The sequence below is a fragment of the Carassius gibelio genome, chromosome B25 (assembly GCF_023724105.1).
Source record: "Carassius gibelio isolate Cgi1373 ecotype wild population from Czech Republic chromosome B25, carGib1.2-hapl.c, whole genome shotgun sequence".
Lineage (NCBI taxonomy): Eukaryota > Metazoa > Chordata > Actinopteri > Cypriniformes > Cyprinidae > Carassius > Carassius gibelio.
This window is the reverse complement of record NC_068420.1, coordinates 10,933,078-10,960,889: the sequence shown is the minus strand read 5'-3', so window position 1 is coordinate 10,960,889 and position 27,812 is coordinate 10,933,078. Positions and strand designations below refer to the sequence as shown.

Here is a 27,812-nt window from a genome sequence, read left to right as displayed (position 1 = left end):
GCATTTCTTATATATTTTTATACAGTAAGACTTTACAATAAAATACCACAAAATAGACCCCATGCACTACACTTCAAACAATATTAGTGTATTACAATGTGTTATACAGATACATAAAACATGACAATGTCAAAAATACTTACCTCTCAGCTAAAGTTTTCAACAGAAGCAGAACAACGTTCAAGGCTCGTTTTAAAACCAGATACTGCTCACACACGGTCACTTCACATGCAGTGGACCTGACACTCTTCTTCTATCCTTCAGCTAAAGAGTCCTGGGTGTTTACTGCATTGAGTGTGTGCACACATTTAAAGTGACCTTTAACAGAACCGAGAGATTTTTCTCTCGCTCGCTCCTTCCTTTTCATTAAAGTTGTGAATTGGACCATGCCGGGTGTCTCCACGGCCGAAATTTGACGGCATCCATTACGGGGAAGGAGGTGTCCTCAGGGAATTATAGGAGCCTTGGCTCCCGCCGGCCGTGGTCTGAGCAACCCACTGCCAAACAGAAAACTCAGGGTTAGCTGAGGAGAACTCAAATCAGATCAGATGCTGAGAATCATATTTAAAGCGCACACGTAACACACATCGTGGGAGGAAACCAAATTGAATTCCGTGGCACTGAAGGGCCCAAGTGCTGCAATGTCATTATGAGTGTGCTGTCACAATGGTCCTCTAATGGCTCGTTTTTGCCTTCGAATCAATTGCGGCTGTGCCACGGCTGCAAAAATCATCTGAAATCTTCATGAAACCCTTTCACCGATCTCAGATTTCCCTTTTTGCTGGACGTAATGCTGACCTCTACTGTATTCGTATTTGTTTGTGCGAGCTGTGCCGAGGCTGTTTAATGCTTATGGCGGCTCCGCCAGCATAACATGGTTGAGGAGGACAGGGATTGTGAATTATTAAAGATGTGTAGTCTGTGCTCCTGAGGGGTCAAAGATGTGCACACAAGATTTCAGAGCAGTAATGTGTGAAAAGCTTTAAAAAAATGGGAAGAAGATGATGAAAATGAGTGTTAACCTAAAAGAGACTTTATTGGGATTCCTCAAAGGGATCGAGGGTAAACAAAAACAAGCCATTACACTTGACTTTTCTGACAAAACATTATCACCTGAAATAACTTTTTCCTTCCTTAGCAAACTTTCATAGGTTTGGGTGACTCTTATAACTTCTGCAATGCTGTTTTGCATGATGTAATAAAGACAGCATATGAAAAGTAAAATCAAATCTTATGTAAACATACTGAAATTTTCAGAACTAAACACTTTATTTTCAATCCTAAAAATAACACTAAAACATCTGAACTTAAGCTGAAAGAAATCTCTGATGTCAGTTAGCCAAATGCAGTAGAGCACAGTGTTATTGAAGTACATAATTGTAAACGTAAACGTAAAAATTAACATATGAATACATTTCAACAGCACCTATTTGTTGTTCAGGGTCACAGTGAGACAATAAAGAGGAAGTAGGATACTATTGTTCATAAACGCAGAATAAAAAAGACTAAAATTTGGAAAAGTACAGTATGTCTTTTATGAGAAATATAAAATGAATGTACATTGAAAATAATGTAAAAGACGAAAATAATCTATATAAATAAATACATAAAAAACTATTATTTAAAAAAGTAAAGAAAAAATATTTTTTTAATAAAAAATAATTTATATCAAAACTAAATTAAATTAAATAGTAAAAATAGTAAAAGGTGATATCAAAGTATGTCAAGCCTGTGTGTATTTCCACAACTTTGAAAACAATGTATATTAAAAATAGAGTATAATATAAATAAGTAATGAACTAAATACAAAATACAAAAATAATAAAATATACAAAACTATAAATATATTATAAAATATTATTATTAAAAATGTAAATGTAATGAAATTTTGAAAAATATGTACATTGCACATAGTGTAGAATACAAATAAGTAACACACAATAATAATAATAATAATAATAATAATAATACATACATACGAATAATAAAATACATACAAAATAATGAATACATAATAAAAAATATTATTATTAAAATAAACATGAAATATATAAATGGATAAATAAAAGTAAATAAAATATAAACAAATTAAATTATAGCAAATAAATACAAAAATAAAACATTAAAAAAAATACAAATTAAAGGTAGTTAAAGCAGATGTAATATCAAGAACAAGCATTTACAGCACAGAAGGTATTGAAATGAAACTATATAATTTCTCTATTTGCTATGCATGAGGACATTTCATCATATTGTGCGCTTCTTCAACTTTTTCCTAAAAGATGGCATTGGGCCTTTTAGCTTGTAAAATGAATACGTCTATTAACATTTTATTATTTATATTATCTGGAAGAATACCCAGATTAAACAGCCCTGGATTCAAGAGTAAGTTTAAAGATTGATTCAGAAGATCTCAAAACATCAGCAAACGTAATTAACAGGCTGTTAGCGAATCTAGGTCTCCAAACACTTCTCAGAAAACAAATCATTCTGTTGAATTTGAAATAAAGCTCAACATTACCTCTACAAGCGGATGCCAGCGGGCGATGGGTTTGCGTGGGTACGTGAGCATCTCATTCCAGTGATCGCGTCCCAAACTCTGAGCCCGGTTTCCCACATGACACACGCCAATAACCTCATTGTGACCTACGCTGTGAATGAGAAGAGCATATCCGGCTTAATATGTGACAGCTGAACCACGACAACCCTCTTTTCCAACTTTAAAGTGAAAAATATGATGATTTTTGCAAGGTATTTTTATATACCTTTCACTCTATGCATCACAAGGAGACTAGGTCTCTCTGTCTTCATCCGTTCTGTATTCATTTGTTTGTGCAGCAGCGCTGAGACACCGAAACACTGGGGTTCGTACTTCTCAAACAGGACAGTGATCTAAATCTGATATGAATCTCTGGCTGCATTGGGAATATACAGCTCGGGCTGTTCCTCAGATCACCCACAGCACTAAGAATAAACTTCTATAGTCTCTAAGCACTGTGCTTGGCAAAATTTAAAAGCATTTTAAATTTAAATGAGACTCTTCTTTCAAGTTCAAATATGACAGTGAACGCTCACTAGCTCCCTCCACGCTGCTAGCTGTACGTTTGGATTAGCTCTGCTAAAACTGAAGGGCTAACAATAGTGTCGGGGAAGCGACTTTGAGAAGACAGGCTTATCTAACAAGACCAAGCTGGTTTGGATGCTTGCTGTTTGCAAGCTAGTACAAGATAGCAAAGGTAGCTAGCTATTTTAAAGCTTGATTCAAATCATGTGAATCATTTGAACAAATCAGCAGGGGTGGTAAAAGTACTCAAAAGCTATACTCAAGTAAAAGTAGATGTATCTAAATAAAAAATGACTCCATTAAAAGTAGAAAGCCCTCCTTTCAAACATCACTTGAGTAAAAGTACGAAAGTATCCGATTTAAAACATACTTAAGTACTGGAAGTAAAAAATAAATATTCAAATGAACTGTAAATATAATAATTAAGCAGATCAGTTGTTTTGGGAGTGATATGCAGTGTTTTAATTGAACAAATGGTGAGATTAGATACTTAAGAATTTGTTAGATTTACAATCAAAAGAGACAATGAAGAACCTTATCGCAGTACAGGGATTGAACTTTCAATAGACATGTTCCATAACATCATAGCTGCATCAAACAGAAGATGTGCAAGATACAAGGTAAGAATGTTTCAGAAGATCATTGAGGAAGAACCACCTCTTTAAAGAGTTAGTTCTCCCAAAAATGAAAATTCTGTCATTCGCATTTTAGGGGCTAAATATCACGTAATTGGTGTTGTCGATTCGACCCGTGGACTTGAAAAACAACCACAGACTTGGCAACACTGGTTGGCATATACTACACAGAGCCGTAATTCTCTGACAATCTACACAAAATCGATTTTGTGTAGCTTTTCGGTGGACTACGGCTCGGTGTAGTAACTGCCGCTCCACCTGAACCAGTGTTGCCAAGTTCGTGGTTGTTTTTCATGTCCGCCGGTCGAAGAAACCCCAATCCCAATAACTTGATATTTAGTACCTAAAATGTGAATTTTACCAAGGCAACCCTTCCAATAAACGTATATTTTAACCCCGGAAAGCAATTTTTTATCGGGGAACCTCCTGGAAATGCATTTGGGCTAGTTTTGGACTAGTTTTGAGAAGCAACTGGTCAGGATTTGTTGTGAAAACCTGGCAACCCTGACCTATACTACTAATTACAGGAGCGTCTTTAATGATGAGATGAGCATTGATTTTTTTTGTACAGCGCAGTTGAAATTACATTCACTCGTGGCAGGCAAAGAAGACATTTCACCCAATCAGAATCTCCCTTGACTTCAGTGAATTGAAACATATCCTTGAGATATGGCCATGGGTGATCCCTGTGGGGGATCTCGGGATCATTGCGGGCAGCAAGAGCTGCGCTATCACCTATTTTAGCAGTCATCTTCCACCTCAAACTAATTGCTGCGTGAGCGTATTTTAGCAAAGAACTCACGAAGTCGCGCATTCTTTTTTTTTTTTAAAAGAAAACCAAATTTTTCATTGGTTTGTAAAATCAGTGTAATAAATACTCGGGCATGTGGAAATGTGTCGGAGTAAAAAGTAAACTTTGTCTTTAATAAAGTAGTGGAGTAAGAGTGAAAGTAGATGCAAATAAAACCTACTCAAGTAAAATACAGATCCCCGAAAAAAATACTTAAGTAAAGTAGCAAAGTATTTTTACTTCGTTACTTACCACCACTGCAAATCAGTTCACTAAAATGAATCAGATTCCCCAGTGCGACATATTCAAATATGTTTGATCATTTCTTCAGTTCGCTCAGATGTAAATGTGACAATGATATAATACGATGATGTGAGTAATGTCGCTAGTTTTAAGTTAAAGGATAATAAGACGTATTAGTTTCTTACCGGTCATAGTCCATGACTGCTATTAAAAGACTTATTTGGTCGATGTTCTCAGGTGGAACATCAAAAACAATGGCTTCATTGTAGACAGGATTGAGGGTGTTCCTTTTGGTTGATGTTTTCCTTTTCTTCAGTCTCCGGCCGTCACACATTATAGAAACCTTCACATAAGGATCTTAAGGACAGAAAAAGCAAAAAAATAGCCATTTAGAACTGAATTAGAAATGTTTTTTAAATTGTAATTTTTTTCAGCTGAAGATTAAATTACTCAAAATAAATAAATAAATGTTAAAACACATAAATAAATTCATAATTAAATACATAAATCGTTATTTGTTCATTCATTTAATCTCTACTGTTAGTGTTATCTGTATGCACCAAGGGTCTGAGAGTAACGCAATTTCAATTCTCTGTATGTATGTACTGTACATGTGGAAGAAATGACAATAAAGCAGACTTGACTTAATTATTTAATTATTTCCTCCACATTTCATTTACAGGGTTACAGTTGTCGGCGAATAATTAAATAAAAAGTATGGATTCCATTGTTAGTGCATGAAAAGAATGAATAAATGAATAAACAGAAAAACAAACAAATTAATTAATGAATAAATAAATAAATAAATAAATACTTATTTATGCATTTATTTTATTATGTATTAAAAAATTTATTTTTATATTTAAAAATGTATTTAATGATTTAATTTGGAGTATTTTGACCCTCCATATGAAAAGGGGTTCAAACAGGAAGCAGAATAAAGAATTTGAATTTAGAAAAATTAACTAAAATGGACTGATATAGATATCATATATTTAATGATGCGTTTAATAAGTGTTTTGCTACCCTAGCTAATATATATATTTTTTAATTATTATAAATCATTTTATTACATATTTTATATAACATTTACTATAATAAACAAAAAAAGATATATATTTAAAAAAAACAACATAATCATTAAACAATTTTATATTTATAAAATGTGTATCATTTATATACACACATACACATATTTAATTATATATATATACACACACACACACACACAGTGCACACACACACACAGTTATGTTAATTTATTAATTTTATTTAAATATTAATTTTATTTAGCATTTCATATATATATATATATATATATATATATATATATATATATATATATAACACATTCATTTTATTTATTATTTTTATTTAAATATATATTTAATTTAATTTTGATGCACCAGGGTAGAAAATCACTTCTGTGAATGTTCTTAATTGCTCTTCTTTTCAGCCTGATCTGATTGTACCCCAGTGCAAGTGTGTTACTTGTGTTTAGATGAACTACAAAAGCAATTCTGGATTTTGCCCAACCGCACTTCGCAACTACCTGTGTTTGTCAAATCTCCTGCCACATTCTCAAGCGTTTGGTCGATTAAATCAATGCTCTTTTATAGAGCCCAGGGTGCCCTATGTTTTAACATGTCATGATGACATCAAAAAATCATTACCGCTGAGACAATAAGTCATTTAGAGGCGAGGACGATGGGGAGCCTACCAGACGCTCCTGTGATGTCCATGGCTTTAAGATTTCTGGCTTTAATTATCGTTATTGTCAGTCGGCCGGCAGTTGGCAAGTAACAAAGAGAAAACATCAGATCTCCCAGATCCACATTATCCTAGAAGAGACACAGAAACAGGATACATTAACTTAAAGAATCATATCATAAAAGCTGATTCAGTGCAAATTAAAAAAACAAGCCTTTCCAAGCCTTCCCTGAGCTTCTACTCATTATAACGATCTATTTATTCTTTCAATCCATAGCAGTGTGCAGTATCATATAAACAAACACCTTCCTGAATGCAACTTGTACAGAAATTGCTTTTTAAATGGTCAAAACCATGCAACTGTTTATTAACTTGATGTCTTAAAACTCACTGCCATAATGCTTAAGTGTTGTTGGTGGTTGCTCAGAATGTTCATTGAAAGTTTTATATTTATATTCTGGCCCACATTGTTTTATGAATATGAATGAAAGACGCTGCGATTGAAGAAAATAGTGCAGTGCCAATCACATCTGACCCCACAGCAAACACTGCAGCCTGTTCATCTTTAAAGGTCAGGAAGAGGGAAGAAACCAGTCACGTACAGTTAAATTACAACTGTTTTTGGTACAAGAAATATTATAAATGGGTATCAAAGGGGAAACAGCATACAATACAGCTAGCTTAAGAAATAAAACGCATTATTATGGTTGTCTGACATATCATAAGCACTCAATACAGATTTATGGGAACAGAGAAGTGTTTCACCTCAAGGGAATCCTTTATATCCAATCCTGACAGCGAGCAGAAACCTGCTGTCTAATTATCACTTCTGAAAATAGACTTTTTTTTTTTTATTAGAGACGTTCGTATAAACTAAAAATGCAATCCATAATTAACATCTCATCATAATGAGCCTCAGTGTATTGGGAGCCAAAAAAAAAAAAAAAACTATCGCTTTAATGGTGATCTTGTCACACACACACACACACACCACTCAAATTTATGATAATGACTGTTTATTTGAATATGCCAGAATTATAACAGCGCTAACTAGCTGATGGCACAAGAAGAATGCACACATTTCAAGTCTTTCACAAGCTGATGTACTGCTGGATATGATTGAGATTTTTTACTGTTTTTGAAATAAGTCTCTAGTGCTTACCAAGGCTGAATTTATTTGATAAAAAAGTACAGTAATATTCAGAAATATTATTACTATCTAAAATAATATTTTTTCTATTTTATTATACTTCATAATTTAATTGCTAATGCTGGGTACACACCAAAATATTTTTTTTTCATCTTATAAGATTTTCTAAATGTTATAGACCACAAACATGAGGATAAAAAATGCTAGATTTAACCGTTTTGCTCCTATAGTGCTCCCACACACAAACCTATTTTCAACCAGAGTTTCGACTGTGAACACAGAAATCTCGCAGAATCTCGCGAGACTTCAGAATAAGCATGGCGGACGATATGCAGGAAGAAATTGCAATGATAGTGTTTGGAATGATTTTATACACGACACGTTGTATAAATATTTGTGCTGTTGCCACAAATCAACAAGCTGATCCTCCATCTCCGCTGTCCACATCAATTTCACTTTGTGCTGCATCATGACTGCTTCCGTCTTCCATCATCTTGCTTTCTGATTGGATATTGTTTTGTTTCATGTGATAATCTCCAGAGCGTGTGCGCGTTTGTCCTCGGGGTTCCCCCAGGCAGGAAGGAAGTCGACCGGAAGTTGAAGTGGGCCGCATGCCGCCATCTTGTAGCAGAACTTCACTTGCGTTAGCATCCCATTGACCTCCCATTCATTTTGGCGTCCCTTTGAAAGCGAATAACTTTACATCTGAGGCGTTTAAAGACTCCATTTGTCCATTATTTATTTCTAAAGATACACAACAATGTATAAAGGGCTTCATTACCTTCTATGTTACATTATGGCCCCGTATAAACAGTTTTTTGTAAAAATAGGCTAATGATTGCATCATAACCACTCGACTCTCTGTCGCACAGTAGAGAAATTACCATACAGACAGGAGGAGAAGCTCGCAGGCAATTAACTTAATATGGCGTACTGGCGTTACATTTTAAAATACTATACAAAATAATTAATCCGAATACTTACTCCTGCTCACTCACGACAAAGAACTCCCCGCTCAAGCTCGCCGTCTCTGCAAGATTAACGATGGCAGTTTGCACACACAGCTACTAGAAGATTTACATCTGTCAGACAGTTTGCTGACATCATCAAGCTTAGTTTGAGTCTGCGCGTCAGAAACGGAAGTGCTAAAAATAGCTAAAAATGGGCTTCACTTGTCTCAATTGAGTTCCAATGGGGTCGCTGTGTCCATTTCTTTTACTGTCTATGGGTTCCCCCTCAATAGTGGTTTTGAAGTGCAAAGTGTGCAGAGCGGGCCATCGCCATCTTGGGAGCGCGTCACCCCGCGACTCGCCCAGATAATCGAAAAATGGGCAAAAAGGCGGGAGCTGATTGCTGAAGCCACGCCCACCTAGCGCGATGGCATTGTCAGCAGCGGCAACCCACCTGTCTCTCAAGTGGCCACGCCCTTAATTATGCAGAACTTTAAGTGTTAATATAATTTAAACGGATGAGTTTTTAAAAACTTTGCTATATAGACCAAAATCATTTTTTGAACCAGGCTGTAAACGTTTTTTTCTGCTGTAAATTTGACCATTTTAACATGGGGAGTCTATGGGACTGACTCCCTTTTGCAGCCAGCCTCAAGCGGCCAGTCGATGAATTGCAGTTTTTGTCACTTCCTTATTGGCTTCACGAGAGAGAGCTTGAGGTTGCCGCTTGGGTTCCCCCCACACATCAGGATTTTTGATTCGTGATCGGGGCGTCTCCGACGTTCTTCCGATCAGGTTCGGACACTCTTAACACAACTCACACCAAGGGAAAATCTGATGAAATAATCTGTAGAACCAGCCAGATAATCGGGACATAGCTAGCATTGTCGAAAGAGGGGAAATCGGCCCAAAATCAGAATGATTATCTTTTGGTGTGTAGCCAGCAGAAGCTTGTTTTTCAGCATATTTACTGCAGTCTTTAGTGACACATGATCATTCAGAAATGATTCGAAAATGCTGATTTGCTGCACAATTATTATTAATGGTTCTTCTGATTATTATCAATGTTTTTTTTTAAAGCATGGAACATATTTTAGAATTCTTTATTTGAAGTATTTATTTAGAAGTATTAGAAGTATTTATTTGAAATAGGAATGTTTTGTATTATAAATGTTTTTATTGTCACTTTTTACTGTTACTTTAATGCACACTTGCTGAATAAATTTATTTTAAAAATGCTTTATTTGTAACGTTACTCAATTTCATCGCTGTTCTCACAAACATATTAAGCAGCAAAAACAGTTTTCAACATAATATAACAATCAGGTAAAAAAGGCAGCTTTGCCACAACAGGAATAAATACATTTGAAAATATATTAAAATATATTTTGCAATATTATTGCTATACTGTATTTTTTATCAAATAATCAAACCGATGTGATCTAGGTAACTATGTAGTTCATGTGTCACCAGCGGTCAACAGTTATGCATACATGCAGCTCTGTGGTTCATCTCTGTGCATTAATGCAAGGACACAACAGAATGGAAGAGAAGATGACAGCCATACATTAGTAATGAATCAAAGTGTGTGCTGAACTCAAATGGGTCTTTAATGCATGCCAGCCAAGCACTGGCCAATCCCACAGCTGCCAGAACTTTCACATGCTGTCAATTATGAACTGATCTATGTTAATGGACACGCTCTGCGCTGGGATCAGATGGGTGTGTAGTGTTGCTGAGAGCATGTTAGAACTTTTAGCATTACTTAGCCTCCCATATCTTTCTCTCCCCCACGGATATAAGATCTCAAAATCTCTGGTCATCAGCTGGCATTACAGGAAAAACTTTGTTTTGAACTGCATAGTATTACACACACTATTGTTCAAAGGTTTGGAGCGAGTAGGGTTTTTTTGTTTTTGTTTTTTTAAATATACTTTTATCAGGCAAGGATGCATTAAATTGATAAAAAATTTCCATTTATCAGTTTTCCACTAAAAATTACAATTAGAAATGTTTTTGTCATATTAAAATTATTTCGGAAAAATCATTTGAGACTGAAAATTCAGCTTTGCATTGCAGGAAAAAACAAATACATTTTAAAATATTTTCAAATAGAAAACAGTTATTTGAAATGTTAACAATATTTCCAATTACTGTTATTAATGCATCTTTGGTGAGTATAACTTTTTCAAAATGTTTTTTTTTTTGAAAGTTAGTGTTTATAAATGCTGATTGTAAAAAAAGAGAATATACCTTTGACACTAGCACATTTATTTCCTTATTTTCAAAGTAATTAAAAATAACAAATTCCTTTCTTAAAACCATTTTAAATATACACTTAAATATATATATATTTATCATAAACTAGCTGTGTAGTATTTTAAATATAAAATAAACACAAAAGTCAGTGTGCTAAGAAAAAAATATCTGAAAACAAGTTTGATCTCAGATGGTAACTCAAATATGACCCTAGTTAAAAAACTAAACAAAACAACCTATGTCATAACTTATTTAAAATAAATTCCATTAACATATTTATTGACATATCACTTCAGACTTACTGATATAATCATACAATGAAACTTTATTTGGAGTATTTCTTCACTGCACAATGAAAATTTCTTCATATTTTACCTAAAATGTGTTTTAATGTCACTATTGATGAGGACTAACCCATGCATGATATCGGTCTTTAAATGCAAGATATTTCAAGTGTACCTGAAATTTCAAGTGTCCACTTTAGCACAATATAATATATGCAGTACTTTTATTTCAGTACTTCAGCACTATACTTCCACACAGTTTATATACACCAGTCTAGTATATTAAAACGTACAATTACAAGATATTTTTATTAAGTACATAAATGTGTAAATGTAGTATTCTAAACTTGGCCTCTACCTAAACTCCCAAGACTTGACTCTACTTAGACTACCTCAAAGGCTTCAAACTTAGACTTCATTTTGGATTCTTTCTGAAATGCTGGAGACTTGTTTTAAGGATGCTACAAGAAGAAAATGGCTGATTGAGTGAATAATGTGTGTGCATACCAGTCATGGACTTCCTGTCTTTCTCGAAGCGACTTCGGGCACTATAAAGGAAACTGCATGAGTGGTCAGCACACCTCATTGGGCTTCTAAGGCTTCCTGACACATCTAATCATCTGTGATTGTGTGTATTTGAGGAGCTCAGAGGGCCTGTTAAGATAGATCAGTCCCATCCTGAGCAGTTCAGAGCCCTCGGGTTCCTCGCACAGCGGGAGGCTCCATCTATTACGGTGAAGCAGAAAGGTCAAAGCAGCAAGCAGCAGAGATAGGCTCATTATCTGGCCAGGTCGCAGCGCTGCGTCCGCTCCTGACGACTGTGCTGAGAGTCGAGTTCATTAATGCTCTACAGGGATGAACTGGAAATGCTTGGTTTTTTCCTGCCTCACAGGACTCAAGTCCACTTCCCCAGTGTAAACTAGGTCTGCATCACCTTTAATTGTCTTCTCAATGCAGGAACCGGGATTCAAACACAGATGAAGGAACAGTTTACAGCAAAAGGTCCAAATAAAGTTTCAAAAACAATCTTTCCTAACACCATTGGCACATTTCAAGGGATGGATTACCTAAAAAAAATATATTGTGCCATTATTTACTCAATCTCATTTTATTTCAAACACACACTTTAAAATAACGGTTCTTTATTGGCATCAATGGTTCCACAAAGAACCTTTACCATTCATGAAACATTTTCATTCCATCAAGTGTTATTTACAGTGGAAAAGGGTACTTTAGATTATTAAAATGTTCTTCACACTGAGAAAAAAAAAAGGTGTTTTTAAGAACTGTTCACTGAGAGGTTCTTTGGGGAACCAAAACTGGTTCTTATATGGCATTTCGGTGAAAAACCCCTTTTGTAACCTTTATTTTTAAGAGTGCATGTATGACTTTCTATCCTCTGTACAAGACAAAAATATTTGTAAAAAATGAATGGGTTCCAAAAAACATATTTTTAAAAAAATTTTTTAAATAAAATTTAATTATTTTGTGTTCCTCAAAGGTTTGGGTCAGCAATAAAAAAATAAATAAAAATAATATATATATATATATACACACACACACACACACTCACCTACAGGATTATTAGGAACATCACACTAATACTGTGTTTGACCCCCTTTCACCTTCAGAACGGCCTTAATTCTACGTGGCATTGATTCAACAAGGTGCTGAAAGCATTCTTTAGAAATGTTGGCCCATATTGATAGGATAGCATCTTGCAGTTGATGGAGATTTGTGGGATGAATATCCAGGGCACGAAGCTCCCGTTCCACCACATCCCAAAGATGCTCTATTGGGTTGAGATCTGGGGACTGTGGGGGGCATTTTAGTACAGTGAACTCAGTGTCATGTTCAAGAAACAAATTTGAAATGATTCAAGCTTTGTCACATGGTGCAATATCTTGCTGGAAGTAGCCATCAGAGGATGGGTACATGGTGGTCATAAAGGGATGGACATGGTCAGAAACAATGCTCAGGTAGGCCGTGGCATTTAAACGATGCCCAATTGGCACTAAGGGGCCTAAAGTGTGCCAAGAAAACATCCCCCACACCATTACACCACCACCGGCAGCCTGCACAGTAGTAACAAGTCCTTGAGCAAGACACCTAACCCCAGCTGTTCCCGGCAAGCTGGATGGCGCCTTGAATGGTTGACACCGCAGTCGGTGTATGAATGAGTGAGTGAATGGGTGAATGTGAGGCAACTTGTAAAGCGCTTTGGATGGCCATGGGGTCTGTTGAAAGTGCTATATAAATGCAGTCCATTTACCATTTACCATGTTCTCATTCTGTTTACGCCAAATTCTGACTCTACCATCTGAATGTCTCAACAGAAATCGAGACTCATCAGACCAGGCAACATTCAGACCAATTTTGGTGAGCTCGTGCAAATTGTAGCCTCTTTTTCCTATTTGTAGTGGAGATGAGTGGTACCCGGTGGGCTCTTCTGCTGTTGTAGCCCATCCGCCTCAAGGTTGTGCGTGTTGTGGCTTCACAAATGCTTTGCTGCATACCTCGGTTGTAACGAGTGGTTATTTCAGTCGAAGTTGCTCTTCTATCAGCTTGAATCAGTCGGCCCATTCCCCTCTGACCTCTAGCATCAACAAGACATTTTCGCCCACAGGACTGCTGCATACTGGATGTTTTTCCCTTTCCACACCATTCTTTGTAAACCCTAGAAATGGTTGTTCGTGAAAATTCCAGTAACTGAGCAGATTGTGATATACTCAGACCAGCCCGTCTGGCACCAACAACCATGCCACGCTCAAAATTGATTAAATCACCTTTCTTTCCCATTCTGACATTCAGTTTGGAGTTCAGGAGAATGTCTTGACCAGGACCACACCCATAAATGCATTGAAGCAACTGCCATGTGATTGGTTAGATAATTGCATTAATGAGAAATTGAACAGGTGTTCCTAATAATCCTTTAGGTGAGTACAGTATATATATATATATATATATATATATATATATATATATATATATATATATATATATATATATATATATCCCTTCTATTTTAATTTAGTTCCATTCAGCAGGAATTCAAATTGGTAAATAAAAAAAAAAAATAGAATGAAAAATTAACAACATTGCATTGTAGCAATACTGTTCTCTGCTTTTAAAAATGGCAAAATATTTTTTTCTAGGCAAATTTATTTCATATTGGATGGCCTCCTAGTAACATCAAAGTATGCAGAAAGATCAATAAATGTAATGGCCTATAGGCTTGATGTAATGTAGGCAGTTTGTTGTTGTTTGCACATAATAATTAGCATCTAGGAAAGTGAGTGTGGGTAAGGGAGCAAGGTAATGTTTCCTCATTGCCTGGGTCTCATCCATACAAAGCACAACCTTTATTAACAGAGAGGTACTGTAAGGGAGGTTGACTCTTGTTGCAAATTAAATCCTAAATTGGATTCTTCTCATCAAGCCAAATCCTGGTTGCTTCATTATGATGACGAATGCTTTGTGTTTTAAAGCAAGCAGCTCACAAAATGAAGAAATACAAAGCTAGAGGCTTTTGTAAAAGGATTAGTTCCCTAAAAAGCCATCATTTACTCACCCTCATGTTGTTCCAAACCTCTGTCTTCGTTGAAGACATAAATCACAAAAGAAGAAATCTTAAAGATTGCTATTCGCTGCTATTTTCCTAATAAGACTGAAGCATAATTAGGAGCTGAAAAGGTCCAATTTTGCTTTGTGTGACAAAAATGACTGAAGACTTCACATAAAAAACATGGAGATCTCATATGTTCAAAACAAATATGCTCATATTCATAAGTTGTCACTGATGTCAAACCTGTTGTGACATTTATACGTGCCAAGTATGAACATGCATTTGTTTGAATAAGATTTAATACTTGGAAACGCTGAAAAAAAAGACTTCTTAATTAAAAAGTTTTTGATTAGTAGTTTTTACTAAAAAACAAGAAAAAAATGCAAAAAAAGTTCAAACAAAATACCTTAACTTGAGAAGCACTTATAATTTATTAATTTATAATTAATTATTTTTGTGCATATAAGCGTTTTGATTGACATTTATGACTGCCAGATTATTTCATTTTTTTAATTTATTAAAAATCTTCTAGTGCTGTAAGACAAAATATACTTGGGTTGACTATGCACTCTTTGAAAAGTCTTAATATTTTATGCAATGTTGCTTCTCAATTAATTATTGCTATCTAAAACGAATAATTTTATAAGCTATACACAAATTAAATTGATTTCAAATATACTTCAAATATATATGGAATATATTTAAAAACAACTTGATTTTTTGATATTTTAAATGAACAATACATTATAAAATTGAAATAATATTGTTAAAGTAATGTAAAAACATTAATTCATGATAACTTTTGTGAAGCAAGACAAAAATATTTTTTGTGTTACACGAAATCGAGGACAACAAAAAGCTTCTAAAAAAAAAAAGGTGAGTAAATCACTTTTTCATTTATATGCAGAGTCTATATCATTAAATACAAATTAACCGATCTGTTGTAGCCAAACAATAAAAATATTTGGTAAAAATAGCAAAATGTGACTGTAAATCCAATTTTCTCTTCTTTCCCTGATCTCTTTTATTAAGGGCATGGCGAAGTGGGCGGGATTTGGTGGGAAGAAACTGCTATTAATGCACCGACCACACCCTCTTTTTGTGTGCGAGAGACATTAAGGGTTGGACCTTGTGAAACCCATTCCTCTCATGCGAAGTAATTGAATTATGTCTTCCGTCTGTAGACTATAGGATAACAGACGCCTCTGCTCTCATAAGCACTTAAATCAAGTCAGCGGTAGAATTATGGTCACTTGCGCACTGTAAATGAAATTAATGTGCAGTTATGAAGAGGTTCAATATGGTTCGGAGAGAGTCTATACAGTGTGATTCTCCATCTCCAGTCCCACCCACCCACCCTCATTCCTTCAAGGGCCTATTAGCAGGCAGAAGGGCTGGTTGCCACATTAGAAAGACAGAGCATCATGAAAACATTGATGAAAGTCAGGTCAATGAAAAGAGGCATGTTAGCATTTGCTTAATCGCAGACTTTCCATTTTGTGACCAGACCACGGATAGTCTTGTACACCTAGCACTGGCACAAAACATTAATTTCATATATAAATGTGTGGAGTACTTTTTATCATGGATGGACGCACTATATTGGAGTTTCAACACACATTCACTGCCATTATAAAGCTTGGAAAAGCCAAGAGATTTTTTAATATAAGACAGATTGTATAAACCTGAAAGATGAAAGTCATATACACCACAGATTGCTAATTTAAATTTTGGGGTGAACTACCCCTTTAAATACACAGCACGACTGTTTTCAACATTGATACTAATAAGAAATGTTACTTGAGCAACAAATCAGTATATTAGAATGATTTCTGAATAAACCACATTTAAAAAAAGGTCACAATATTACTATTTTCTACTGTGTTTCTATCAATTAAATGCAGCCTGGATGAGCAAAAATAAATAAATAATAATAATACACTGGGACATGCATGTACACATCGTGAAATGTCACAATTATTCCCGGTCTCCCTTAAGTGAGTGAAAGCCAAGAATAGTTGGATTAAAGTGGCAAAAAAGTGTCAATCCAGTCATCATACAAGGTAAATGTCCTGACAGGAGTGTCAATGTGAATCCTGACAGGAGACTCAATAGCACTAAATCCTGCTGATTGACCTTTTACTCTTCCGGATTAGAGATACCTCAATCTTTCACTCTCCAGCTGGGTGGAATGGATTGGCCTTTTCGTACATTAACTAGCTTGTGTTTTATTTATAGGCACGCAGAGCCAAATTACACCTTGAACAGATCTGAGAAAACATAATCATTCATTCAGATTGGAATGCAAATTACTTGCACTCCAAAAAAAAAAAAAAAAAACTACAAAAACCCCCAGAGAGGTTGAGGTTGCTTTCTTTTCCCTTCTTTTTTTTTCGGAAGTGATATGTGGAAAGTTGTATTCGCTTGTCATGATCTTGTTTGGTGGATTGTATTTCATTTCAATCTAAGACTGGCTGTGCTGCTGGAACTCTCATGCATTTTTAACAAGTTACTCAGAATCCCTGAAGTAATACAGAGAGTTAGCATGAAGGCAGAGAGCACTCTGACATCTGTGCTACCCTGTTCAGTGCTGATCAATGCCAGATATAGAGAAATTATCCTGATACAATCAAATCGAGATGGCAGAAAGATACAGATAAAAATGGTACAAATTATATATTTCTGTTCTTAATAATCACACATGGGCTTTATTCAATTAGTGTTAAGTAAAAATGATTTATAATTAGCATAAACCTGCTCTTTTAAAGTAAACATCAATTCAAAACATTGACCCTGTTTACTTTCTTGATACACATGAACTATGTTTTCATACTTTCTTTCTGTCTTTCTTAGCATTACATCACTTGTTCACCAATGGATCCTCTGTAGTGAATGGGTGCCGTCAGAAAAACAGCGGATAAAACGTCACAATCCAAACAACTCCAGTCCACCAATTCATGTCTTGTGAAGTGAAAAGCTGCGTGTTTGTAAGAAACAAATCCATCATTGAGGTGTTTTATCTTTAAACTGTCACTTCAGGCCAAAAAAAAGTCCATAATCCATTAAAAAAAGACAATTATGTTATGGATAAAGGAAGTATGTTTTGCTAGTAAAAAATGGTTTGAAGTTAAAAATGTCTTAGTTTGAGTTATTCCGAACACAGGGTGTTTTTCACTTCACAATATGTTCATTAATAGACTGGAGTTGTGTTGTGGATTACGGTGATGTTTCAGCTGTTTGAACTCTCATTCTGATGGCACCCATTTACTTTAGAGAATCCACTGGCGAGCAAGTGAGGACATGTTGCATGTCTCCAAATCTGTTCTGGTGAAGAAACAAACTCATCTACATCTTGGATGGCCTGCGGATGAGTAGAGTTTAAAAAAATGTAAAGTCTCACAGTATAGTACCACATTAGTTATGTTAGATGTACAATCAAGACTCCAAAAATGATTAATGCATGGATGGCACGCTTGGATTCCAAGCTGGCATTCCCTAGAGGTATGGCCCACTTATATGCACTGGAACAGCCTGTGACGCTTGCCATCACTTCAAGTGAACCTCTAGATCCAGTGAAATTAGATTTTTCCAAGAAATGGATAAAAAAAAAAATTAAGTTAAAACAAGTTTATCATGTATTTTTGCGATTTAAACCCAAACTGCTGAGAATATTTAGGTTAACAAATTGTGAAAGAAAATTTTGATTTAGTCATAAGCCAAACAGGAGTTATGGCTTTCAAAATATCATGAGAGTGATTAAATTACATTTTGAATTTTTGAATTAACTATTTGTTTAAATACTGTATGTCATGAAAGAAGGCCTACACACAAAAACCTCTGTTTCATTCTTTGCCGAAGGCATTTACTCCAGACAGCTGGCACAGCTCCACTTGTGAGACGGATCAATTTCCCCCATCAGACATCTATCCTGCACTCTCCCGTTTAAAACAATAAACCTAAAACCGCCGTATATTCATGTCAGAGCAAGCTCTCCGGCTATTTCAAATATAGGTCATCCCTACATGGGCCATCATGTTGATTATGAAATATTCACACTTCTCAAAGTATATTTTTATGTTGCTATCTCTGAAGCATGAAAGTGATCAGAGGAGAGCGAAAACCATGCTCATATTTTCACTTGTTCTTTCATTATTACTATTAACTGCTTTAATTCCGAGTGGTCACATGGGTCTAATAATCATTCATAGTGTTTAAAAAGAACGGATAACACCCCCATAATCTTGCCAAAGTATACACAGTAGTGTTCGAACTGGAGAATCTATCAGGATGGAGGTCAGGGATCTTAACACATTCCAACACATGTGTGAGAAACTCAATCTGATCACTGAGAAATGATGCTGAAAAAATATATACCGTACAATTAATAAAAATATAAGACCTGTCAATCAAATATTACTTGAAAAGTACTTTAAATGATAAAAGACCTAAATGGATTGTTCACCCAAAAATTGTCATTAATCACTCCTTTTTTCATCTTTGTAAGACATTTTGGAAGATTTTTTTTTTTTTTTTATGAAATCCGAGAGCTTTCTGACCCTGCATAGACAGGAATGTAACTACCACGTGCAAGGCAGTAAGGACACTGGTTCAACAGTAATGTTATGAAGCTATTAATGGAGTGAACCATACCTTTAATAAATGGTAAGATTTGTCACAACAGTCAAAAGCCTTTGTCTGATGAATAGATCAATAATATGGAAATTCAATTAAAACTAGACAATATACAATTTAGAATAACTAAACCATTTTTCCGCGATTCTATGAAGAGAAAGTTCAAAAGAACAGCATTTATTTTTAAAAATTGTAACAACTTTAAAAATGCATCTTTGATTTATAAAATAATACATTTCCTTGAAAAAAAATCTATAAATTATAGACCCCCCCCCCACCCCCTGATTTCGTTAGTTATGAGCATTTTTTTTAAAAAAAGGAAAAATAAAAACATCTCAAAATTATTAGAATTACTGAAATCAAAGGGGAAACACACACGGTTCTCGTGTTTGCCTTAATTTAAACTGACACTTTCATCAGTGTACAAATTCCCCACATAGATTTCCAATAGCAACCTCCTGTTCCTGGATAAATCCATCTTGAGCCATGCACTCGAAGCCCCCACAGTGTTGCAACACTTGATACAGCAGCTAACACTACCTACACCTAAATCAAACCTGATCCTTATGCTGACAGATCTGCCTTGCTTTCCTTTCTTGAATTAAGCTAACTAAAGATTCTGCCATTGTCAACATTATTTATATATGTATATATTTATATATAACTGAAAAACCAAGTTCAGTATATATAAACACACTGGAGCAGACTTACCGCACTAACATAAATGATATCCCTGCAGAGCTTGGTTTCCTGCGGAAAGTCAGGTAGATCCAAGAAGTTGTCCACCACCACTTGACCAATGACGTCATGGCGCGAGAAGCGGTCGAAGTCGTAGACGCTAAAATGGAGCTTGCGTGTCGGAAGCTCAGCGTATGCCACAGGAAACAGGAAAACCTCGTCAAAGATGGGGTTTAGAGTCTTGCGGTGCACCTTGGTTTGATGCTTGGTTTTGCGTTCTGGCAACAGGTAGATCTTCACGTACGGGTCGGATGTTCCCGTAAAGTCCTTGGCAGGTAGGTCTTGGGCTTTGTGGATCTTCACGATGAGCTGCTCCAAGTCGCAGTCGTATTTGAGGATGAAGTGCAAGCGGCCGCAGCTGTCCGCTCGTCGGCCGTCGTCCGCGTCCACCGACCGCTGTTTGTAGAGCTCAGGCTTGATGCGCCCCAAACCTGGACCTGTTACGGACTCCTGTCTCTGGAACTGGGCCAAGTTGAAATCGGGGTTGGAGACGTTCATCTGTCTCCGGATGGAGTTGTGCCTGAAACAAGAAGAAAGGGGGCGGGCGTCTGTTGGCTTCATATGCTAGACATCTTTAGAATAATGAGACTGAAAAGAACTTTAATTAAAGCTGAAGGTCACCAAGGCCCACACTGTCTGACAAATGGGAATTGCTCAATGAATATCAATGGTGGGTGAGTGATTACGCCTGATGAAGTCAGGAAAACATGACTCACCTGACCGATGAGGTCGGCTCGGTGACTTGTCGTTGTACGCGAGCTATGTGGATGTGGTTGAGCTCCTTGGCCTTAGTCTGGGCCTCCAGGTGGATGTCCGGTGACGTGTGGCTGATCTTCATGGCTGACTCTGGGAGCACTGTTGGCGCATTGGGATCCTTTTTGAAGTCTTCGCTGTATTCCCGCTCCAGGCCCTCCACCTCGGTCAGGACCGGCTGCTGTTCGCCCTGCCGGTCCTTTAGGCCAGGCAAGAAGCGATCTCGCCACGGCACCCAAAACAACTTCCATGACACGAACAGGGAGACGGCAAACAGCGCCAGGCCACATGTGGTCACCAAGAGGGACAGCAGGCTCACAGACACATCTGGAGCAATAACCAAGAAAGAAAGTCGGTCACTGGATGGTGCTCAAAACTGTGAAGATATTTATAGAATAGAAGTGCTGTAAGCAGCTTTATTTATTTATCTTTTTGAAAATCACATAAAATATCCAGCTGGAAAAAAAACAAAATGTTACAAAAAGTTAGCAAAACAGATCAAGTAACTGATAATAAAGACAACAGTGAGAATAAAGACCACAGTGAGAAACAATGCAGTTGGGATCAATTTCAGAATGATTCTCTCTAGCTACTGAATGGTATAAACATTATTTATGTCTCATTTGATTGGATGCGCCCTTTGGATGTCCCATTTGTTGGCTGCGTATGTCTTCGAGGTTGTCAAATAAAAAATAAAAAGTACCATTATAAAACTGACATATTCCTAGTGAAGTGTAAATTACTGTACTTTCTTTCTTAATTTGGTGTGTAGCAGTTACTTTCTGAAATGAGACAGCCTTGATGACATAATACGGTCAACAAATGGGACCTCTGAAGGGTGCAGCTCTCGAAATGAACAACAGCAACTGACGACCAATCAGAATCCGCCTGTATTATGGAAGTCAATGGGGACCATCAACTTTTCAATTACCAGCATTCTTCAAAATATGCTTAAAGACATCTGTTACAGGCCATTTATTTATTTTTCTTCCTTCAAAAATGAAATCAGAAAACTTTAAAAAACTTTTTGCAATCCAGACATTGAGATATTTTGCAGAAGGACATCTCTAATATCTGGCTTGGAGTTGAAGCTTAACTCTAGCTGCTGAATGCACAGTAATAGATGCTACATTTAAGATCCACTCTGACTCTCCATGTTTCCCTCTTTCTTTCTCTCTCTCTCTCTCTTTCAACCCCTTGAGATGGTTTCTCTGAATTAGGCCGCCCAGGATGAGATGCTTTTAGTGTGGACTGAATGAATCCCTGTAAGAGTACCCTGCCTTCTGCTTGCTTTTCTGTCCACTCCGATCTTTTGTTCCTATACCGGGGAAAGAAAATGCTTACGTCTGACTGCAGGTTAACACACCTGAGACAGACTTAGAGTCCTGTGAAGTGATTGTTCAGGTAAAATTCTATGCAATTTTCTCATTATTTACACACATCTATGTTATTCTAAACCTGTGTGACTTTTTTCCGGTCTATAGGAGGATCTGAAGGAGATGTAAGGTGGGATAGTATTACAGCTTTTGCATTTAATAAAACAATTTTTTTTAAAAAAGAAAAAAAAATCTTGTGGTCACCATTTACTTTCATAAGAGCAGTGTAAATATTCTACTAATTTTACCAATTTGTTTTTAAATAATGAATAAATAATTAAATGGGGGCAATATTCTATCAAAATATCGGTAGCCCAAACATTAAAATTAACTTTTATAAATGATTTGAGGATTTATATGTGACCCTGGACCACAAAACTAGTCTTAAATAGCACGGTTGTATTTGTAGCAATAGCCAAAAAAAATGTTGTATGGGTCAAAATTATAGATATTATTTTTATGCCAAAAATCATTAGGATATTAAGTAAAGATCGTGTTCCATTAAGATATTTTGTAAATTTCCTGCCATAAATATATAAAAATCATTTTTGATTAGTAATATGCATTTCTAAGAATTCATCTGTACAACTTTAAAGGTTTTTTTGCTCCCTCAGATTCCAGATTTTCAAATATTCCCCTATCCTAATAAACTATACATCAATGGAAAGCTTATTTATTCAGCTTTCAGATGATGTATAAAACTCAATTGACACTTAAGACTGTTTTTTTTGGTCCAGGGTCACATATAAAGTCAAAGCTTTCTATTAACCATCTTGGGTCTTTCTGTCTTTATAATAATGATGAAATATACTCCCCAGGAAATCATGAAAGAATAGAATTGCACTACATATTAAGTGCTGGCCTCTTGATTTAGCTGTTCTGAAATAACATGAGTGCTCATAAAAGCTAGAATCATTTGACGAAACCGATCCTCCTGCAGGCTTCATACTGGGAAATCATAAATTGAATGGATTAATCATTTCTTCCTTTTTGTAATGCTGTCAAGGTGTAATCAGTATTATTAGCATTCAACACTATTCCATAGACTTTAATAGACTCTGTGGGATTTCAATGACACAGTAAATTAACCATGAGCTTCATTAATGAAACAGTGTGCTAAACTATGTGCATGACATCCAGCACACTTTGAATACAGCAATATTTCTTTTGTGTTAAACATGTTATGAAATTTGATATTTTTATATATATACACACACTTTTTTTATTTATTTAAAATGTTTAGAAAGGGGAAAAAAAATGTATGAAGGTTTACCCCAACCCCAGATCATACAACAATTATAAAATAATAAAATAAAATATATGCACATAAAAACAATAACATTTTCTGCAGTCACAGTGTCCTTAAGGTTAAGGTACGGACATACAATATGAATAAATGATGCAACAGAGAACATGCTCTGCCTTGCAGCCTCACTGAGACACAAATTCAATCCAATAATATTTCATGCATATTGTTTCAGTGTGGGACTCTAAAGGCAAGCTAAATAGGACACTAAGCTTAACTCGGAACAAAACAAAAAAACATTATGATCATGCAATGTAGATTTCCAAGTATCATAAATGTTAGGGTATGAGTTACCGGCTTAGATGATGAAACGGTAAAGGGCAAAAGTGCTAATGAAATTTACTTGAATCTACAAGATAAGGAAACTTTTGTGAAACGTAAAAATGCCTAAAAGATGAGACTAGCAGGTGAGTTTCTAATAGCTCATGTTAAAAATGAATCAAGTGTGGGAGATTGGTTCTAATCAACTCGTTTGGTGTGAGAACTTTTCTGAAGATGTTGAATGTTAGACAAATGGAAGTCCTGCTTAAACTTAAAAAGGTCCAACTGCCTTTTTTATAGACGCATCGCCTGTTTGTTTACTACTGAGTGTACATTAAAATGACTAGCTTGAGAAATAGTTGGTGTAATGTGAGCTAAAAAAAAAACAACACAATTTATGACAGCATAGTTGATTTCATTCCTGATTTTAAATATCGGTCAAAATATAAACATCGTCTCCTTTCAGATATCTAAGAGCTGTACTTGTACTACTGGAAAACACATTTCCAAAATGGCTGCTGAGTGAACTAGCCACAAAAGGGAGGCTGATTTAAAAGGAGTCAAATACAATTAAGCTCCTCCACTCAATGTGGATACTTCTTTGTTTTAAGGCATTAACAGCAAGCATTCAGAAAGATCAGCGCATCTCTATGGAAACATCTTCATGTTGCATCCGTGATGGTTACAAATATGGAAACAAAGATTGTGTCTCATGGTTTTAATACGATTCTACAATCCCACACGACACTAAACTAATTTCTAAGCTCTGACATTACATTATTTACTTATCCAGCACAAGATTAATGACACCAGCTTTAAGCAAATTTGTTTACCGTCCCTCTCCAAAAAAGAAAAACAGATTGCATTCTCTGTACTCCTAGTCTTTTTTGTCCTTTGAGCAAAGATGAACTCACTTTTACATATGAAACAGAGAAATATGAGCCCTCCAGCTGAGGGAAGCACACCCGAATGTCTCCAAGAAAGGCCGGGACACATTGGATTTGAGGTGTCAAGTGGATTAGCTCTTCCCAAAAATTGCCTATTCCCACTTTGCAGGTTCCTTTTATAGGCCTACTACATTCCCAGACATCATATTGTTCTGCATCTTTTTAAGCAGGTGTCTATTTGGGCATCCGCATATGTGACATAAATCCAGACACATGCGAGCATGTATTCACACGTGAACACAAAAAACACTATTTAATCGCACACCATACGAATTACGAGCATGAAGATAGTTCGAAAGACCTTATTCACCCAGCTCAACCTCTCACAATGTCTATTTTTATTTCTGCTTCTGTAATTCCAGGTGGAAGACTGCAGATGCTAGCAGCTGTTAGCCAATCAGAATGAAGCCGGGAGGCTGTTTGCCAATTTGACGGCAAGACACAAAGTTTTTTCCACCGCAGGGAAGAAAAGTGTTTATAAGTCGGCCAATCGAAGTCTTTTATGACAGCCCAGATGTCAATGGTAGTAGAAACTACAGCTATGAATAAATATGACTCACATAGTACACAACCTTCACAGTCAATGGCCCTTCACTGGCAAATATTATCAGCATGGCTTATGGATGTGTCATAAACTTGCCCATGAGAGAACGAAACACCGTCTTTCCTGTGTCTGAACTGTCAGTTGCACAAATACCTGTCAATATGTGTCCACACCATGTCGTCTGAACTGTCGATCCATTACAGTGATGTGTTATTAACCTCTCAAAGTGCTGGGTTCCCTTGGGTTCCATTACTAAAGACTTTCCTCCATACAGGCACTTCGCAGCGATGCATGTGTATTCCCATCAGGCTAAGAGTATATTTACTGGGTTCCTCTGAACTCAGCTGTTCCCTTTCATTAAATTCTTGTACAATACATCTCAAGGGACCAAATTACTAGTATGTATCGTTCTCCCACGGGGTCTGAAGGCCTCGTGTTAACGGATGTCAATGCTGGGTAATCGCGAAGGAGAAAGTGTACAGAGTAGCAGGGTGGGGTGGAATCCTAATGGCTTCCTGTCGACCGCTCTGTGTCTCAGAGGATGAAGACGACAGCGTCTGAGAAGAGGCTATGATCTATGAATGAAGGTTCAGTGAAGCTAATGTTTAGTTAAGCTCACATACTTCATACTGAATCAAGCAATGCTCTATGTTCTTTCATTGATTAAATGTCGGTTTGGGGAATCACAAGTTTCCCGTGAAGCCTTCTATGAATGTGGAATGTCCGTATAATCATTTTATTCTTAATTTAACTTCTGAATGCATAAATCAACAAAAAAGGTTGGTATATTAGTGTTAAAATTACACTGCATCCGATATGCTGCAGAATCAAATCTGAATGAATTTAGGCTGCATCTTCAAATGCTAAAATACAGGACAGCTCTAAATAGGTCATTAATACTGGACTGTGGGGAATGATGATTGGGGTTGTTGTGTGTGTGTGTGTGTGTGTGTGTGTATGTATGTGTAAACTCGTCCTGACTATACTAATAGGTATTGATATATCTATCTATCTATATGTTTATTCCTGAATTCACAGCAAACCATCACATTTAGGCCATTTTAAAATAACTTTATTTACATTGAGTGTACGTAAAAAAATAATAAATAAGATAAAATAAAACGAAATTAAATAGTTGTTGGTGGGGGGGGGGGGGGGGTCTAGTAACCTGAATTGTGTAAATAAAACGTTGACAACAATTGTGCATTAATCTTAATAAATACTGTTTGTTTTAGATTATTTATTGGGTGTTAGGGGTGCTCCGATCACGATCGGCCGATCGTTATGCGTATCTCGTCAGTAAAGCCGGTTCTCTAATCAGCCGTTAATTCCCTCAGGTGCGCGATTTGACATAGAGCAGCTGTTACTACACAGAGCCGTTGTTAATAGAAAAGATGCGCAAATCACGTTAATTTTCAGCGTTTATTGGCCCATCTTCTCAGTTAACAACGGCTCTGTGTAGTAACAGCTGCTCTATGTGAAATCACGCACCTGATGGAATTAATCGCTGATTAGAAAACCGGCTTTACTGACGAGATGCGCATTAACGATCGGCCGATCGTGATCGGAGCACCCCTATTGGGTGTGGTTACTTTAATGACAACAAACTCTCAATGCTAGCTGCTAATTAGCCGAACGAGTGAAATTTACGAATGAATGAAATTTACATATTGAAAATTTATGAAATTTGCTTCTAATAACTTTCTAGCAAGTAAGAAAATTATCGGAAGTGCCATGACAACACGTTTAAGGGTCGTATGCAGTTTGAGAGCAACTGAACGCGATTTGATTACGATTCACAAAACATTAGTGAAACTTATTTTGAAGACAGGAATAAAACAATTTCCTTACCAGAGTCCGAAAATCTCGGTCTCCCGAGGTCGCGGAAATAGTAGGTGAATTCCAGGCAGTTTTTATCTTGCACCTCTCCTCTCGAGCACAGATCGGACAGAAGCTCGAGCGCCTTTCCACAAATCTCATCCTCTCTGTCTGCAGGCATTTCCCACCAGCATCCTCCTAATGAAGACTCCTATAGCGCCTATCGAGACACTGCTGACCGCCACTTCCAGCTTCTGACGGCAGTCTTCATACTCGCCCAGCGCAATCCCATAAGGAAAGTTGAACTGAACAGTGTCCAGCGGTGTTCAGATCAAACCCACAAGTTTGCACATGTGAACGGATTCAGCTGAGCGCATAGCCCTCCGTGACACTGGTTGAATTCACTCGGTTGGGCTGCACCCAAAGAAAACACAAAGTGGTGGTGCTGAATTGCTTCTTCATGAATGAAAAGCTGTTGGCTGGCTCGCATCACCCTCAGTACAAGCCTTCTGGGATGCGTTGTCTTCTGCCAATCTGAAACTGCTCCTCCCTCCCCAGCTTTGCTCTTCTCCACTAGACTTCTATTACATGATCATTTGACTATACCAAATCCCACTTGTGCTCCTCAAATCCATAAGAAATCAAGTTAGAGACATGGAGAATATGAAAAAATGAGAAAGCAGAAAAAAAATCTGGCAAAAGGGTTTCAGAGTGTAAATTTTATTAATGCCAGCAGCTGCAAATAGTCTATACGAGAAATACTACAAATAAAAAGGTTATGAATCAA

The 27,812-nt window shown here is 36.5% G+C and overlaps 1 protein-coding gene and 1 long non-coding RNA gene across 2 annotated transcripts; one reads left to right on the top strand and one right to left on the bottom strand.

The window, feature by feature from the left end:
* syt9b (synaptotagmin IXb) lies at positions 1-27,209 on the bottom strand. Its single transcript, XM_052597120.1, has 7 exons — positions 27,059-27,209; positions 20,737-21,100; positions 19,994-20,540; positions 6,453-6,573; positions 4,918-5,089; positions 2,522-2,651; positions 1-497 (listed from the first exon to the last, which is right to left on the bottom strand). The coding sequence occupies exons 1-7, from the start codon at positions 27,204-27,206 to the stop codon at positions 426-428; spliced, it is 1,554 nt and encodes a 517-aa protein (XP_052453080.1). The 5' UTR covers positions 27,207-27,209; the 3' UTR covers positions 1-425.
* LOC128013922 (uncharacterized) lies at positions 26,774-27,812 on the top strand. The gene is made up of 2 exons (XR_008183449.1): positions 26,774-27,102; positions 27,203-27,812. It is a non-coding gene; the product is annotated as an uncharacterized LOC128013922 (long non-coding RNA).

Bases quoted from the DNA above. Each gene is read 5' to 3' on its own strand.
- syt9b (XM_052597120.1), bottom strand. From the start codon at position 27,206: ATGCCTGCAGACAGAGAGGATGAGATTTGTGGAAAGGCGCTCGAGCTT. The intron at 21,101-27,058 runs GTAAGGAAATTG...TTATTGCTCCAG, and splicing joins ACCGAGATTTTCGGACTCTG to ATGTGTCTGTGAGCCTGCTG. The intron at 20,541-20,736 runs GTGAGTCATGTT...TTCTTGTTTCAG, and splicing joins GAGCCGACCTCATCGGTCAG to GCACAACTCCATCCGGAGAC.